Source organism: Pseudorasbora parva, chromosome 7 (genome assembly GCF_024679245.1).
Source record: "Pseudorasbora parva isolate DD20220531a chromosome 7, ASM2467924v1, whole genome shotgun sequence".
NCBI classification, from domain to species: domain Eukaryota; kingdom Metazoa; phylum Chordata; class Actinopteri; order Cypriniformes; family Gobionidae; genus Pseudorasbora; species Pseudorasbora parva.
In genome coordinates this window covers 2,329,589-2,348,430 of record NC_090178.1, presented here as the reverse complement: position 1 = coordinate 2,348,430, position 18,842 = coordinate 2,329,589, and the positions used below count along the sequence as shown (strand labels likewise).

The window sequence follows — 18,842 nt, the reverse complement described above, 5'->3', positions numbered from 1 at the left end:
TTGTATTTAGAGATCTTTATTTTATATTTTCAGTTGTTTAGTTATTTGTATTTTTCATTTATTTATTTATTTAATTATAATTATTATTATTTACAGGTTGTATATTTTATCTTCATTTTTGGGGACATTTTTGTCTTTTATTATTACAATTTAATGCAGAAAAAGGACAAATATCAGGGTCATGTCCCAAAAATATACAGAAAATATAAAACATGTAAAAAATAATAAAAGAAAAGAAAAAGAACACATTTCTGTCAGCTTTTTTAATTATCAGATTTATTTATTACCACTTCATTCTTATTTTCAGATATTTATTTATTTATTTTTATTATTATTATTATTATTATTATTATTATTATTATTAAAAAATATTATTATTTTCAGGTTGTACATTTAATTTAATATTTTCTGGTTTTTATTTATTTATTTTTATAATTTTGTTTTAAAATTATTATATTTACAGACTGTATATTTTCTGTTCAGTTTTGGGACATGTCTACAACCCTGATTTTTTTCTTATTATTTTCAGAAAAATGACAAAAATCAGACACGTCCCAAAAATGAACGGAACATATCAAATAATTATTTTGATGACCTCAGATCAACAAGCAGCATTTCCTGCGCCTCGCTGCACTCATCACTTGTTGAGAATGAAGGGAAAAGTCCTTGTTTTCCGCCGTATTCCTGGGAAGTGTCAGACGTGTTGATCCAGAGCCACGAGGCGAGGCTTTAATTTCTGCGCGTTGAAGCGCGTATTAGCACGGCTTTAATCTTGTAGCGCTGGCAGATCCTGCAAGAATGAGTTACGATTTATGCCTTATCAGCACTAAAAACTGACAATCTGGCATTCCTCACAGCTGATCTGGGGCCTGTTTAAAGAGCGCAGATCCAGCCTTACACGGGATGAGAGATACACACAGAGGCGTTGCTAGGCTCTTTCTAGAGGGGCTTCACCAATTTATGCATCAGCCCCCCTAAATAATATGTGATTAAAGGGATGCTTATCAAAAAGGAGACAGATCATTCCCTACTGACGGAAATGAGAGCGTTAGGGGGAGATGTGAGGGAGGATTTTTCAGCCGGGACTTTTTACTGCGCTGAGTCGAAGTACTCTCAGAAGTGCTATTCCGCCATACATTATAGTTCTTGATCATTCAGCTATTGGTGTAACTGTATTTAAATAGAGAAAACGTGGAGGTGTTTGGTCACTTCTAACTTGATCTCTGTTTGGTACCATAGTAGGGTTGCCACCCGTCCCGTGAAATACGGAATCGTCCCATATTTTACATAGGTCCACTCGGGCCAGGGCCGGGCCAGGGCCTCAGCGTCTCGGGCCAGGGCCTCAGCGTCTCGGGCCAGGGCCTCAGCGTCTCGGGCCAGGGCCTCAGCGTCTCGGGCCAGGGCCGGGCCAGGGCTCAGCGTCTCGGGCCAGGGCCTCAGTGTCTCGGGCCAGGGCCAGGCCAGGGCCTCAGCGACTCGGGCCAGGGCCTCAGCGACTCGGGCCAGGGCCTCAGCGGCTCGGGCCAGGGCCTCAGCGGCTCGGGCCAGGGCCTCAGCGGCTCGGGCCAGGGCCTCAGCGTCTCCGGCCAGGGCCTCAGTGTCTCGGGCCAGGGCCAGGCCAGGGCCTCAGCGACTCGGGCCAGGGCCTCAGCGACTCGGGCCAGGGCCTCAGCGGCTCGGGCCAGGGCCTCAGCGGCTCGGGCCAGGGCCTCAGCGGCTCGGGCCAGGGCCTCAGCGTCTCCGGCCAGGGCCTCAGCATCTCCGGCCAGGGCCTCAGCTTCTCCGGCCAGGGCCTCAGCTTCTCCGGCCAGGGCCTCAGTGTCTCGGGCCAGGGCCTCAGCGACTCGGGCCAGGGCCTCAGCGTCTCGGGCCAGGGCCTCAGCGTCTCGGGCCAGGGCCTCAGCGTCTCCGGCCAGGGCCTCAGCGTCTCGGGCCAGGGCCTCAGCGTCTCGGGCCAGGGCCTCAGCGTCTCGGGCCAGGGCCTCAGCGTCTCCGGCCAGGGCCTCAGCGTCTCGGGCCAGGGCCTCAGCGTCTCGGGCCAGGGCCTCAGCGTCTCGGGCCAGGGCCTCAGCGTCTCGGGCCAGGGCCTCAGCGTCTCGGGCCAGGGCCTCAGCGTCTCGGGCCAGGGCCTCAGCGTCTCGGGCCAGGGCCTCAGCGTCTCGGGCCAGGGCCTCAGCGTCTCGGGCCAGGGCCTCAGCGTCTCGGGCCAGGGCCTCAGCGTCTCGGGCCAGGGCCTCAGCGTCTCGGGCCAGGGCCTCAGCGTCTCGGGCCAGGGCCTCAGTGTCTCGGGCCCGGGCCTCAGTGTCTCGGGCCCGGGCCGGGCCAGGGCCTCAGCGTCTCGGGCCAGGGCCTCAGTGTCTCGGGCCCGGGCCGGGCCAGGGCCTCAGCGTCTCGGGCCAGGGCCTCAGTGTCTCGGGCCAGGGCCTCAGTGTCTCGGGCCAGGGCCTCAGTGTCTCGGGCCCGGGCCGGGCCAGGGCCTCAGCGTCTCGGGCCAGGGCCTCAGCGTCTCGGGCCAGGGCCGGGCTAGGGCCTACATTTGAAGCCTGTGCAGGGCTCTATCACTGGGGACTTAGCCACCCTAAAAATTAAAATCCTAGAAACGCCCCTGGATACACATCCATTCAACAGAACCAGTGGAGAGTTTGTGGCTGTTAATGAGGAAGAAAGCAACGAGTTGTTTCGTTTAAAGAGCATAATAACAACTGTGTGAAGCGAGGGAGATAGAGGCGTGTGCGATGAAAGCATTAATGCGTGGGGATCTGCATCTGAAGTCGTCAGAATAAAATGCTAATTACACTCATGCTGTTCACGAGGAGATTGCTGTGCTTTATGGATCGCAGAGGATTGTTGGTTATGGATGAAGAAAAGCAGGCCTTTTTTCATTTATGAATGACATAAAAGCAGAAATAAAAGCTGACGATCGCAAAACAACATTTAAAATATTACAGATTCCTGTTGCAGTTGAATACACAATCTGTTTGTTTAGATAATTACATTTGACGTAATATATCTGATATATAAGGCATAACATTATCACCATTTTCCTAATATTGTGTTGGTCCCAAAATGTTATTCCTGTATGCCGCCATATGCAACAAACTGAGATGCTCTGTGTATTCTGACAGCTTTCTATCAGAACCAGCATTAACTTCTGGAGCAGTTTGAGCTCCAGTAGCTCGTCTGTTTGATCGGACCCCACGGGCCAGCCTTCGCTCCCCACGTGCATCAATGAGCCTTGGCCGCCCATGACCCTGTGGCCGGTTCTCCACTGGTCCTTCCTTGGAGCACTTTTGATAGATACTGACCACTGCAGACCGGGAACAGCCCACAAGAGCTGCAGTTTTGGAGATGCTCTGACCCAGTCATCTAGCCATCACAATCTGGCCCTTGTCAAACTCACTCAAATCCTTACGCTTGCCCATTTCTCCTGCTTCTAACACATCAACTCTGAGGACAGTTTCATCTTTTAAGTAATAATGTCAACTTTTTAAGTTTTTTTAAACTTTTATATCATAATTTAATTTTTTTATTTCCTAATTTGTCTAAATCATTAAGTATTTGTATTCATAATATCAATTTTTCTGTCAAAATTTCAACATAATGTTTTTACATAACTAAGTCATAATTTTAATTTTAATATGCCATCATTTTGACTTTTTAATCTTATAATTTGGACTTTGAAGTTACAATTGGACTTTTTAAGTCATAATATCAACTTTTCATCTCATAATTAGGACTTAGCATGACAATTTCATCTTATTGTCATAATTATGATTTATCAGAGCATGATTTTTTTTTCTCATGTGGCAGAAATGTTTTTTTGTTGTTGCTGAAAGCAAAGTCCATACTTGAGTATGTTTCAAGCTTTGGCATATAGCTAAACTCAATTCAAATTAATTATTACGTGAAAAAGCATGTGTCCAAAATCCACTGGAAATATTAATGCATCTTTGGGAGTCCACTACTCTTACATTAGACAGACTACAATTTGTCATGCACTTATTTCACTATTTAAGAAGGACATATGAAATGGATGTAATATGAAAAGCATTTTTTTTTTAATATTCTCAGCATATCACTATATGCATAATACTATCTGGATGTGTGACGGCTCTCTGTTCTCATTCTGAATATCAATATTGTGCTGCCTCATGTAAAGGTGCTGTGAGCTAAATGCTTTTGCATCAGTATGCATGAAATGTCCCTATCTGACAGGTATCACTGAAAGGGGTGTCTTGAGAAATCACAGTGACAAACCTAAAATCTGTAAACAGCAGGCAGAGAGAGAGAGAGAGAGAGAGAGAGAGAGAGAGAGAGAGAGAGAGAGAGAGAGAGAGAGAGAGAGAGAGAGAGAGAGGAGAGAGAGAGGAGAGAGAGAGGAGAGAGAGAGGAGAGAGAGAGAGAGAGAGAGAGAGAGAGAGAGAGAGAGAGAGAGAGAGAGAGAGAGAGAGAGAGAGAGAGAGAGAGAGATACTTTTTTAACAAGTCAGTAGCTAATCAGAACGTCTGAACAGCAGCTCAGAGTTTTGGAAAGAAGTGAAAGAGGGTTAGGAGTAGGAGAGGCCTTTGGGGAACTCTGAATATATGGAATGGAACTGAATATATTAAAATGGAACTGAATATATGGAATGGAACTGAATATATTAAAATGGAACTGAATATATGGAATGGAACTGAATATATTAAAATGGAACTGAATATATGGAATGGAACTGTATATATGGAATGGAATTGAATATATGGAATGGAACTGTATATATGGAATGGAATTGAATATATGGAATGGAACTGAATATATTAAAATCGAACTGAATATATTAAAATGGAACTGAATATATGGAATGGAACTGAATATATGGAATGGAACTGAATATATGGAATGGAACTGAATATATTAAAATGGAACTGAATATATGGAATGGAACTGAATATATTAAAATGGAACTGAATATATGGAATGGAACTGAATATATTAAAATGGAACTGAATATATGGAATGGAACTGAATATATTCCGTTTAAAATGGAACGGAATATATGGAATGGAACTGAATATATCGAATGGAATGGAACGGAACTGAACATATGGAATGGAACTGAATATTAAAATGGAATTGAATATATGGAATGGAACTGAACATATGGAATGGAACTCTTAATATATAGAAATAAACTTTTGATATTTGGAACTGAATGTATGAAATTAAGAGGGGGGGGGGGGGGCTTTAGAGACAAGGACAAGTGATATACAGCTTTGAGAAATCAATGTAAAATGTTGTCTCTTATTTTTCTCCAGCGCTGTATAATCATATAGTTATTATTGCATAATATCCCAAAACACAAATGCTGATGTGCTCCTTCAGCTGTGATACTCACGCAGACACAGAGGAAGCTCTCCGCTCCAGGATCCGTTGCCCACACATGTGAGGACGGCGGGGAAGGACAGCTCGTATCCCATCATGCATCTGTAGCTCACGCTCGTGCCCCATGCGAACACTGACCCTTCCACTTCTCCATTAGAGATGCTGGGAGGAGCGGAGCAGGTCACCGCTGGAGGAGAGAAACACACGGACATTCACCGCTACATTCAGTACAGGAATTATGCACATTTGGGTTGTTTGGTCACATATACCAACATGACATCAGGACATTGCATAAACATACACGGCACTTTCTAAAGCCAAGTGGCGTGCTATCTGTACGCATGAGCTTGAGCTTACTGGGTGTATGTCAACGGCGGAAGACAGAATTCTGAGATATAAACTCAAAATTGCAAAAAGCCTCTTAAAGAAGAAGTCACAGGTCTGTGAGAGCCAGAAATCTTGTTTTTTTGTAGGTGACCAAATACTTATTTTTCCAACCTTTTTTTTGTAAATAAATTCTTTAAAAGTCCGACATTCTTTAAAAATCTGTGATTTTCTGTAATTTTTTTCTCATTCTGTCTCTCATAGTTGAAGTGTACCAATGATGTGTGCTAGTGTGGTTTACTGTGCTCACTAGTTTATCTGACAACAAACAAGCATGACTTTAGAAACAACTAAAAGACAAACACACACTTCCAATGAGCAGAAGAAGGTAATAAATGGACTTCATTTTAATAATTATTAATGTAATTAATACCGCACAAAAAAATCTCAGCTATTAATCAATTATATTTCAGTTGCAGATCAGTCAAGCACGTTTCTCACGGCGTCTACATTCACAAAACACTATTTCATTTGTTCCCAGAGCAGTAGTTGAATTCATTCATATTCATGTCATTAATACCCTCTTGTAAAGAATTAACATGATTCTTGGCATCTTATGGTGGATTTTAAACATCTGAATATCTGTCAAACACGTTAGGGATCTAATAAATGTCAATTTTTGTATGTCCCACAGTGTCATGTTTGTTGTTCGCCGTCTCACATCACACATGATCCAACATTTACATTTACGCATTTAGCAGACGCTTTTATCCAAAGCGACTTACAACTCAGGAGAACAGGAAGCGATCCGTCAAGATCACAAAAAGTGCCCTAAATACCAAGATTTGTACACTACTCAGAGTAGCAAAAACCAGAAAAGGGAAGAAGAAAGGAGAAAAAGAGGAGGAAAGAGTTTATATATATATATATATATATATTATTTTTTTATTTTTATTTTTTTTATGTAAGATTAAGTGCTCGTGGAAGAGATTAGTTTTTACCTGTCTTTTGAATGAAGCGAGTGATTCTGTTGTGCGTATGGATGACGGAAGATCGTTCCACAACCAGGAACAATGAAAGAAAAAGTTCTAGAGAGGGATTTCATGTCTCTCTGTGATGGTACCACAAGCCTTCGCTCATTAGCTGAGCGAAGGCTTCTGGTGGGGGTGTAGACTCGTAGGAGTGAGTCGAAGTATGCTGGTGCTGAGCGTGTGGAAGATCCATAAGCAAGAGTCAGGGCTTTGAATTTGATCCGGGCAGCGAGTGGTAGCCAATGCAGAGAGATGAATAGAGGTGTGACATGAGCCCTTTTGGGCTCATTGAATACAAGACGTGCCGCAGCGTTCTGGATCATTTGCAGCGGTTTGATTGCACAAGATGGAAGTCCCGCCAGAAGCGCATTGCAATAGTCAAGTCTAGAAATGACCAGGGCTTGGACAAGAAGCTGTGTTGCATGCTCCGTAAGGAACGGTCTGATTTTCCTGATGTTGTGCAATGCAAACCTGCATGACCGAGCTGTCTTTGAGATGTGGTCTTTGAAGGACAGCTGGTCATCAAAGATTACTCCAAGATTTCTGACCGACCCTGAAGGAGTAATCAAAGATGAACCTAGCTGGATGGTAAAATCGTGTTGTATGGTGGGATTAGCAGGGAAAACAAGCAGCTCAGTCTTTGCTAGATTGAGCTGCAGGTGATGTTTTTTCATCCATGCCGAGATGTCCGCCAGACATTTTGAGATTCGTGCAGCTACTGTGGGATCATCTGGTTGAAATGAGAGGTAGAGCTGTGTGTCATCAGCATAGCAATGATATGAGAGACCATGTGCCTGAATGATGGGTCCCAATGATGTAGTGTAAATGGAGAAGAGGAGAGGTCCAAGCACTGAGCCCTGAGAAACCCCCGTGGTCAGTTGATGGGATTTGGACACCTCTCCTCTCCAGGCAACCTTAAAACACCTACCTGTGAGATAGGACTCAAACCAGTGGAGAGGAGTCCCTGTGATGAAACAGAGCTGATGGTGAACAGAAAACAGAGCTGATGGTGAACAGAAAACAGAGCTGATGGTGAACAAAAAACAGAGCTGATGGTGAACAGAAAGAGAGCTGATGGTGGACAGAAAAAAGAGCTGATGGTTAACAGAAACAGAGCTGATTGTGTGCAACATGTGCCTGAATGATGGGTCCCAATGATGTAGTGTAAATGGAGAAGAGGAGAGGTCCAAGCACTGAGCCCTGAGGAACCCCCGTGGTCAGTTGATGGGTTTTGGATACCTCTCCTCTCCAGGCAACCTTAAAAGACCTACCTGTGAGATAGGACTCAAACCAGTGGAGAGGAGTCCCTGTGATGAAACAGAGCTGATGGTGAAAAGAAACAGAGCTGATGGTGAACAGAAAACAGAGCTGATGGTGAACAGAAACAGAGCTGATGGTGAACAGAAACAGAGCTGATGGTGGACAGAAAACAGAGCTGATGGTGAACAGAAACAGAGCTGATGGTGAACAGAAAACAGAGCTGATGGTGAACAGAAACAGAGCTGATGGTGAACAGAAACAGTGCTGATGGTGAACAGAAAACAGAGCTGATGGTGAACAGAAACAGAGCTGATGGTGAACAGAAAACAGAGCTGATGGTGAACAGAAACAGAGCTGATGGTGAACAGAAACAGAGCTGATGGTGAACAGAAACAGAGCTGCTGGTGAACAGAAACAGAGCTGATGGTGAACAGAAACAGAGCTGATGGTGAACAGAAACAGTGCTGATGGTGAACAGAAAACAGAGCTGATGGTGAGCAGAAACAGAGCTGCTGGTGAACAGAAACAGAGCTGATGGTGAACAGAAACAGAGCTGATGGTAAACAGAAACAGAGCTGATTGTGAACAGAAACAGAGCTGATGGTGAAAAGAAACAGAGCTGATGGTGAAAAGAAATAGAGCTGATGGTGGACAGAAACAGAGCTGATGGTGAACAGAAACAGAGCTGATGGTGAACAGAAACAGAGCTGATGGTGAAAAGAAACAGAGCTGATGGTAAAAAGAAATAGAGCTGATGGTGGACAGAAACAGAGCTGATGGTGAAAAGAAACAGAGCTGATGGTGAACAGAAACAGAGCTGATGGTGAACAGAAACAGAGCTGATGATGAACAGAAACAGAGCTGATGGTGAAAAGAAACAGAGCTGATGGTGAACAGAAACAGAGCTGATGGTGAACAGAAACAGAGCTGATGGTGAACAGAAACAGAGCTGATGGTGAACAGAAAACAGAACTGATGGTGAACAGAAACAGAGCTGATGGTGAACAGAAACAGAGCTGATGGTGAACAGAAACAGAGATGATGGTGAACAGAAAACAGAGCTGATGGTGAACAGAAACAGAGCTGATGGTGAAAAGAAACAGAGCTGATGGTGAACAGAAAACAGAGCTGATGGTGAACAGAAACAGAGCTGATGGTGAACAGAAAACAGAGCTGATGGTGAACAGAAACAGTGCTGATGGTGAACAGAAACAGAGCTGATGGTGGACAGAAAACAGAGCTGATGGTGAACAGAAACAGAGCCGATGGTGAATAGAAACAGAGCCGATGGTGGACAGAAACAGAGCTGATGGTGAACAGAAACAGAGCTGATGGTGAACAGAAACAGTGCTGATGGTGAACAGAAACAGAGCTGATGGTGAACAGAAACAGAGCTGATGGTGGACAGAAACAGTGCTGATGGTGAACAGAAACAGAGCTGATGGTGAACAGAAACAGAGCTGATGGCGGACAGAAACAGAGCTGATGGTGGACAGAAACAGAGCTGATGGTGAACAGAAACAGAGCTGACGGCGAACAGAAACAGAGCTGACGGCGAACAGAAACAGAGCTGATGGTGAACAGAAAACAGAGCTGATGGTGAACAGAAACAGAGCTGATGGTGAACAGAAACAGAGCTGATGGTTAACAGAAAACAGAGCTGATGCTGAACAGAAAACAGAGCTGATGGTGAACAGAAAAAGAGATGATGGTGAACAGAAACAGTGCTGATGGTGAACAGAAACAGAGCTGATGCTGAACAGAAAACAGAGCTGATGGTGAACAGAAAAAGAGCTGATGGTGAACAGAAACAGAGCTGATGCTGAACAGAAAACAGAGCTGATGGTGAACAGAAAAAGAGATGATGGTGAACAGAAACAGTGCTGATGGTGAACAGAAAAAGAGCTGATGGTGAACAGAAACAGTGCTGATGGTGAACAGAAACAGAGCTGATGGTGAACAGAAACAGAGCTGATGGTGGACAGAAACAGAGCTGATGGTGAACAGAAACAGAGCTGATGGTGGACAGAAAAAGAGATGATGGTGAACAGAAACAGTGCTGATGGTGAACAGAAACAGAGCTGATGCTGAACAGAAACAGAGCTGATGGTGAACAGAAACAGAGCTGATGGTGAACAGAAACAGAGCTGATAATGAACAGAAAACAGAGCTGATGGTGAACAGAAACAGAGCTGATGGTGAACAGAAACAGTGCTGATGGTGAACAGAAAACAGAGCTGATGGTGAGCAGAAACAGAGCTGCTGGTGAACAGAAACAGAGCTGATGGTGAACAGAAACAGAGCTGATGGTAAACAGAAACAGAGCTGATTGTGAACAGAAACAGAGCTGATGGTGAAAAGAAACAGAGCTGATGGTGAAAAGAAATAGAGCTGATGGTGGACAGAAACAGAGCTGATGGTGAACAGAAACAGAGCTGATGGTGAACAGAAACAGAGCTGATGGTGAAAAGAAACAGAGCTGATGGTAAAAAGAAATAGAGCTGATGGTGGACAGAAACAGAGCTGATGGTGAAAAGAAACAGCGCTGATGGTGAACAGAAACAGAGCTGATGGTGAACAGAAACAGAGCTGATGATGAACAGAAACAGAGCTGATGGTGAAAAGAAACAGAGCTGATGGTGAATAGAAACAGAGCTGATGGTGAACAGAAACAGAGCTGATGGTGAACAGAAACAGAGCTGATGGTGAACAGAAAACAGAACTGATGGTGAACAGAAACAGAGCTGATGGTGAACAGAAACAGAGCTGATGGTGAACAGAAACAGAGCTGATGGTGAACAGAAAACAGAGCTGATGGTGAACAGAAACAGAGCTGATGGTGAAAAGAAACAGAGCTGATGGTGAACAGAAAACAGAGCTGATGGTGAACAGAAACAGAGCTGATGGTGAACAGAAAACAGAGCTGATGGTGAACAGAAACAGTGCTGATGGTGAACAGAAACAGAGCTGATGGTGGACAGAAAACAGAGCTGATGGTGAACAGAAACAGAGCCGATGGTGAATAGAAACAGAGCCGATGGTGGACAGAAACAGAGCTGATGGTGAACAGAAACAGAGCTGATGGTGAACAGAAACAGTGCTGATGGTGAACAGAAACAGAGCTGATGGTGAACAGAAACAGAGCTGATGGTGGAGAGAAACAGTGCTGATGGTGAACAGAAACAGAGCTGATGGTGAACAGAAACAGAGCTGATGGTGGACAGAAACAGAGCTGATGGTGGACAGAAACAGAGCTGATGGTGAACAGAAACAGAGCTGATGGTGAACAGAAACAGAGCTGATGGTGAACAGAAACAGAGCTGATGGTGAACAGAAACAGAGCTGATGGTGAACAGAAAAAGAGCTGATGGTGAACAGAAACAGAGCTGACGGCGAACAGAAACAGAGCTGATGGTGAACAGAAAACAGAGCTGATGGTGAACAGAAACAGAGCTGATGGTGAACAGAAACAGAGCTGATGGTGAACAGAAAACAGAGCTGATGCTGAACAGAAAACAGAGCTGATGGTGAACAGAAAAAGAGATGATGGTGAACAGAAACAGTGCTGATGGTGAACAGAAACAGAGCTGATGCTGAACAGAAAACAGAGCTGATGGTGAACAGAAAAAGAGATGATGGTGAACAGAAACAGAGCTGATGGTGAATAGAAACAGAGCCGATGGTGGACAGAAACAGAGCTGATGGTGAACAGAAACAGAGCTGATGGTGAACAGAAACAGTGCTGATGGTGAACAGAAACAGAGCTGATGGTGAACAGAAACAGAGCTGATGGTGGACAGAAACAGTGCTGATGGTGAACAGAAACAGAGCTGATGGTGAACAGAAACAGAGCTGATGGCGGACAGAAACAGAGCTGATGGTGGACAGAAACAGAGCTGATGGTGAACAGAAACAGAGCTGACGGCGAACAGAAACAGAGCTGACGGCGAACAGAAACAGAGCTGATGGTGAACAGAAAACAGAGCTGATGGTGAACAGAAACAGAGCTGATGGTGAACAGAAACAGAGCTGATGGTTAACAGAAAACAGAGCTGATGCTGAACAGAAAACAGAGCTGATGGTGAACAGAAAAAGAGATGATGGTGAACAGAAACAGTGCTGATGGTGAACAGAAACAGAGCTGATGCTGAACAGAAAACAGAGCTGATGGTGAACAGAAAAAGAGCTGATGGTGAACAGAAACAGAGCTGATGCTGAACAGAAAACAGAGCTGATGGTGAACAGAAAAAGAGATGATGGTGAACAGAAACAGTGCTGATGGTGAACAGAAAAAGAGCTGATGGTGAACAGAAACAGTGCTGATGGTGAACAGAAACAGAGCTGATGGTGAACAGAAACAGAGCTGATGGTGGACAGAAACAGAGCTGATGGTGAACAGAAACAGAGCTGATGGTGGACAGAAAAAGAGATGATGGTGAACAGAAACAGTGCTGATGGTGAACAGAAACAGAGCTGATGCTGAACAGAAACAGAGCTGATGGTGAACAGAAACAGAGCTGATGGTGAACAGAAACAGAGCTGATGGTGAACAGAAAACAGAGCTGATGGTGAACAGAAACAGAGCTGATGGTGAACAGAAACAGTGCTGATGGTGAACAGAAAACAGAGCTGATGGTGAGCAGAAACAGAGCTGCTGGTGAACAGAAACAGAGCTGATGGTGAACAGAAACAGAGCTGATGGTAAACAGAAACAGAGCTGATTGTGAACAGAAACAGAGCTGATGGTGAAAAGAAACAGAGCTGATGGTGAAAAGAAATAGAGCTGATGGTGGACAGAAACAGAGCTGATGGTGAACAGAAACAGAGCTGATGGTGAACAGAAACAGAGCTGATGGTGAAAAGAAACAGAGCTGATGGTAAAAAGAAATAGAGCTGATGGTGGACAGAAACAGAGCTGATGGTGAAAAGAAACAGCGCTGATGGTGAACAGAAACAGAGCTGATGGTGAACAGAAACAGAGCTGATGATGAACAGAAACAGAGCTGATGGTGAAAAGAAACAGAGCTGATGGTGAATAGAAACAGAGCTGATGGTGAACAGAAACAGAGCTGATGGTGAACAGAAACAGAGCTGATGGTGAACAGAAAACAGAACTGATGGTGAACAGAAACAGAGCTGATGGTGAACAGAAACAGAGCTGATGGTGAACAGAAACAGAGCTGATGGTGAACAGAAAACAGAGCTGATGGTGAACAGAAACAGAGCTGATGGTGAAAAGAAACAGAGCTGATGGTGAAAAGAAACAGAGCTGATGGTGAACAGAAAACAGAGCTGATGGTGAACAGAAACAGAGCTGATGGTGAACAGAAAACAGAGCTGATGGTGAACAGAAACAGTGCTGATGGTGAACAGAAACAGAGCTGATGGTGGACAGAAAACAGAGCTGATGGTGAACAGAAACAGAGCCGATGGTGAATAGAAACAGAGCCGATGGTGGACAGAAACAGAGCTGATGGTGAACAGAAACAGAGCTGATGGTGAACAGAAACAGTGCTGATGGTGAACAGAAACAGAGCTGATGGTGAACAGAAACAGAGCTGATGGTGGAGAGAAACAGTGCTGATGGTGAACAGAAACAGAGCTGATGGTGAACAGAAACAGAGCTGATGGTGGACAGAAACAGAGCTGATGGTGGACAGAAACAGAGCTGATGGTGAACAGAAACAGAGCTGATGGTGAACAGAAACAGAGCTGATGGTGAACAGAAACAGAGCTGATGGTGAACAGAAACAGAGCTGATGGTGAACAGAAAAAGAGCTGATGGTGAACAGAAACAGAGCTGACGGCGAACAGAAACAGAGCTGATGGTGAACAGAAAACAGAGCTGATGGTGAACAGAAACAGAGCTGATGGTGAACAGAAACAGAGCTGATGGTGAACAGAAAACAGAGCTGATGCTGAACAGAAAACAGAGCTGATGGTGAACAGAAAAAGAGATGATGGTGAACAGAAACAGTGCTGATGGTGAACAGAAACAGAGCTGATGCTGAACAGAAAACAGAGCTGATGGTGAACAGAAAAAGAGATGATGGTGAACAGAAACAGAGCTGATGGTGAACAGAAACAGAGCTGATGCTGAACAGAAAACAGAGCTGATGGTGAACAGAAAAAGAGATGATGGTGAACAGAAACAGTGCTGATGGTGAACAGAAAAAGAGCTGATGGTGAACAGAAACAGTGCTGATGTTGAACAGAAACAGAGCTGATGGTGAACAGAAACAGAGCTGATGGTGGACAGAAACAGAGCTGATGGTGAACAGAAACAGAGCTGATGGTGGACAGAAAACAGAGCTGATGGTGAACAGAAACAGAGCTGATGGTGTATAGAAACAGAGCTGATGGTGAACAGAAACAGAGCTGATGGTGGACAGAAAACAGAGCTGATGGTGAACAGAAACAGAGCTGATGGTGAACAGAAACAGAGCTGATGGTGGACAGAAACAGAGCTGATGGTGAACAGAAACAGAGCTGATGGTGAACAGAAACAGTGCTGATGGTGAACAGAAAACAGAGCTGATGGTGAACAGAAACAGAGCTGATGGTGAACAGAAAACAGAGCTGATGGTGGACAGAAAACAGAGCTGATGGTGAACAGAAAACAGAGCTGATGGTGAACAGAAACAGAGCTGATGGTGAACAGAAACAGAGCTGATGGTGAACAGAAACAGAGCTGATGGTGAACAGAAAAAGAGCTGATGGTGAACAGAAACAGAGCTGATGGTGAACAGAAAACAGAGCTGATGGTGTATAGAAACAGAGCTGATGGTGAACAGAAACAGAGCTGATGGTGGACAGAAAACAGAGCTGATGGTGAACAGAAACAGAGCTGATGGTGAACAGAAACAGAGCTGATGGTGGACAGAAACAGAGCTGATGGTGAACAGAAACAGAGCTGATGGTGAACAGAAACAGTGCTGATGGTGAACAGAAAACAGAGCTGATGGTGAACAGAAACAGAGCTGATGGTGAACAGAAAACAGAGCTGATGGTGGACAGAAAACAGAGCTGATGGTGAACAGAAAACAGAGCTGATGGTGAACAGAAACAGAGCTGATGGTGAACAGAAACAGAGCTGATGGTGGACAGAAACAGAGCTGATGGTGAACAGAAAACAGAGCTGATGGTGAACAGAAAACAGAGCTGATGGTGAACAGAAAACAGAGCTGATGGTGAACAGAAACAGAGCTGATGGTGAACAGAAACAGAGCTGATGGTGAACAGAAACAGAGCTGATGGTGAACAGAAAAAGAGCTGATGGTGAACAGAAACAGAGCTGACGGTGAACAGAAACAGAGCTGATGGTGAACAGAAAACAGAGCTGATGGTGAACAGAAACAGAGCTGATGGTGAACAGAAACAGAGCTGATGGTGAACAGAAAACAGAGCTGATGGTGAACAGAAAACAGAGCTGATGGTGAACAGAAACAGAGCTGATGGTGAACAGAAACAGAGCTGATGGTGAACAGAAAACAGAGCTGATGGTGAACAGAAACAGAGCTGATGGTGAACAGAAACAGAGCTGATGGTGGACAGAAAACAGAGCTGCAGCCGCAGCGAGCAACATGAAATGTCCTTCTAACCAGAACCAACCGCAGCAATTCAAAAACAAACATCAGGGAAGCGGTGGAAAATGGCGAAACTACGAACAACGTCCTCTCAGTGGCTACCAGCAATCAGCAACCGTCACAATTGTAGCTCTGACTGTTAGACTAGGCACAAACATAATAAACTAAAATAAAATCAAAATCTAATAGTACAGTAACATGATTTGTGGGTGGAGAAGCGGCGAACAGACAACGCCAGCGTCCTCTCCCCATGTTGCCTAACTTCAATATGGAATGGAACCGAATATATGGAATGGAACCGTATATATGGAATGGAACCGTATATATGGAATGGAACCGTATATATGGAATGAAACTGAATATATGGAATGGAACTGAACATATGGAATGGAACTGAATATATGGAATGAAACTGAATCTATGGAATATATGGAATGGAACCGAATATATGGAATGGAACCGTATATATGGAATGAAACTGCATATATGGAATGGAACTGAACATATGGAATGGAACTGAATATATGGAATGAAACTGAATATATGGAATGGAACCGTATATATGGAATGAAACTGAATATATGGAATGGAACTGAACATATGGAATGGAACTGAATATATGGAATGGAACTGAATATATGGAATGGAACCGTATATATGGAATGGAACCGTATATATGGAATGAAACTGAATATATGGAATGGAACTGAACATATGGAATGGAACTGAATATATTGAATGAAACTGAATATATGGAATGGAACCGTATATATGGAATGAAACTGAATATATGGAATGGAACCGTATATATGGAATGGAACTGAATATATGGAATGGAACTGAATATATGGAATGGAACTGTATATATGGAATGAAACCAAAAATATGGAATGGAACTGAATATATGGAATGAAACTGAATATATGGAATGGAACTGAATATATGGAATGAAACCGAATATATGGAATGGAACTGAATATATGGAATGGAACTGTATATATGGAATGGAACTGAATAAAGTACAATTTTAAAATGTAATTAAACAAATAATTTATTATTATTAAAAATATTCAGCTTTAATCATAGGAATAAATTACATTATATACACAAATTTACTATATGTTCCTATAGAGAACAGAGGATTTACACTGGAATAATATTTCACAATTTGTACTGTATTTACCTTGGAGAGCAGAAGAGACTTCTTTCCGTACCAGCCTACGGTAGTGTAAATTAAACACACCATTCTCTTTTAATGTCCCGATGTACAATCCACACACCACAGAAGAAAAAAGACAAGCAAACTTCCTCATGCAGTGTCGACGCTGAAGTCCTGATCTGTATTTTGAGGCTGTTCTGCCTTCTGGCCAAGCTTTAATATTTTGCAGACACTCTAGAAAGCCCAACAATAAAGAAAGGAAAGGATTTTCTGTCATTTTTCTACAGTGAAGGAACACATTCCACTTCAAAACCACACAATAAAAGCACAAACACTGCATTCAAACGTCATTGATGATCACTCCACTGGCGTCAAGTGTACTTCATGAAGGGTGAGTAAAACACAGGGCTTTTACAGCACTCTTGCAGGAGTTCAGGTGTTAAGAGGTTTGAGAGAGGCTGGATAAACACAAACTGTGGCGCAAGCTTCACCCCAGGGCTACGAGGCATCTTTTGCAATCCGCCTTCCCCTGTTGCATCATCTTTATTTGAACTTTAATGAGACTTCGCTGCTGTCTTATGTCTGGAGCGAGCGGTGCATCCATGCAAATGTTTATTTACCGAACAAACTAGGACTGGTGAAATCAACAGAAGTCAGCAAACGTCTGCGGGGCCAATCAAAACATTTTTAAATTGCAAATCTCAAATTGAAAAAAGGACGTGGGGGGAGCAGATGGAAAGTCGTCCGCTGATACTCTGACAGTGTAGAAGAGCAGCTGGGGCTCGGACGCTGAATGAATAAATGATGAGATGTTTTGGAAAGTAATAAAAAAAAATAAAAAATAAAAAAAATAAAAGATGTGCGGGAGTCACGGCGCTGCTCGCATTGTAAATGTGCAAATCCACCCATGCAAAACTAACAAATTACACTCAAAGGTCAATGATGTGTCCATTAGTTCATCACATCACAGCCATCAGCTTTCATTAAAGGGACAGTTCAGATTATTTACTCAACCTCAAACACGTTTTTATGCTGAATACAAAATAACTTTTTTTGGTGTTAGATCAGTCATGTAGTTCATTAACTTCTTTCTTGTTACTTTCAGCTTTTGTGTTTCCACTGGCTGTCATATACAAGTACAAGATCTACAAGCAAATTGACTGTAGAAGCTCAATAAAAAAACAAAACAAAGTTATTACAGACCCAAAAAAGGGGACGGATCCGGTCCGGCATAGCATTATGACTAATATTGTGTTGGTCCTGACCCATCGAGGCATGGACTCCACTAGACCCCTGAAGGTGTGCTGTGTTTCTGGCAGCAAGATGTTAGCAGCAGATCCTGTAAGTTGTGGCCTCCATGGATCGGACTTGTTTGTTTAGCACATCCCACAGATGCTCGATTGGATTGAGATCTGGGGAATCTGGAGGCCGAGTCAACGCCTCAAACCATTCCTGAAGCATTTGTTCTTTGTGTCAGGAGCACTATCCTGCTGGAAGAGCCACAGCCACCAGAATACCGTTTCCATCAAAGGCTGAACATGGTCTCAGCAATGCTTAGGTAGGTGGAGCGTGTCAAAGTAACATCCACATGGATGGAGGACCCAAGGTTTCCCAGCAGAACATTGGCCGAAGCATCACACTGCCTCCGCCGGCTCGCCTTCTTCCCATAGTGCATCCTGGGGCCATGTGTTCCCCAGGTAAGCCACACACACACACCAGGCCATCCACATGATGTAGAAGAACACGTGACTCCTCAGACCAGGCCACCTTCTTCCATTGCTCCGTGGTCCAGTTCTGATGCTCACGTGCCACCGTTGGTGCTTTCGGCGGGGTCAGGGGTCAGAGGTCACCCTGACTGGTCAGCGGCTATGCCGCCCCATACACAACAAACTGAGCTGCTCTGTGTATTCTGACAGCTTTCTATCAGAACCAGCATTAACTTCTGGAGCAGTTTGAGCTCCAGTAGCTCGTCTGTTTGATCGGACCACACGGGCCAGCCTTCGCTCCCCACGTGCATCAATGAGCCTTGGCCGCCCATGACCCTGTGGCCGGTTCTCCACTGGTCCTTCCTTGGAGCACTTTTGATAGATACTGACCACTGCAGACCGGGAACAGCCCACA

General features: G+C 44.1%; 1 protein-coding gene across 2 annotated transcripts in view; it reads right to left on the bottom strand.

The window, feature by feature from the left end:
- The window catches only part of csmd3a (CUB and Sushi multiple domains 3a), a 579,356-nt gene that overhangs the window by 32,811 nt on the left and 527,703 nt on the right, over window positions 1–18,842 (bottom strand). For both annotated transcript variants that reach the window (XM_067447773.1, XM_067447774.1), the window contains exon 60: window positions 5,375–5,548. In XM_067447773.1, coding sequence (XP_067303874.1) covers window positions 5,375–5,548 — 174 coding nt within the window. The remainder of the gene's footprint in view (window positions 1–5,374; window positions 5,549–18,842) is intronic.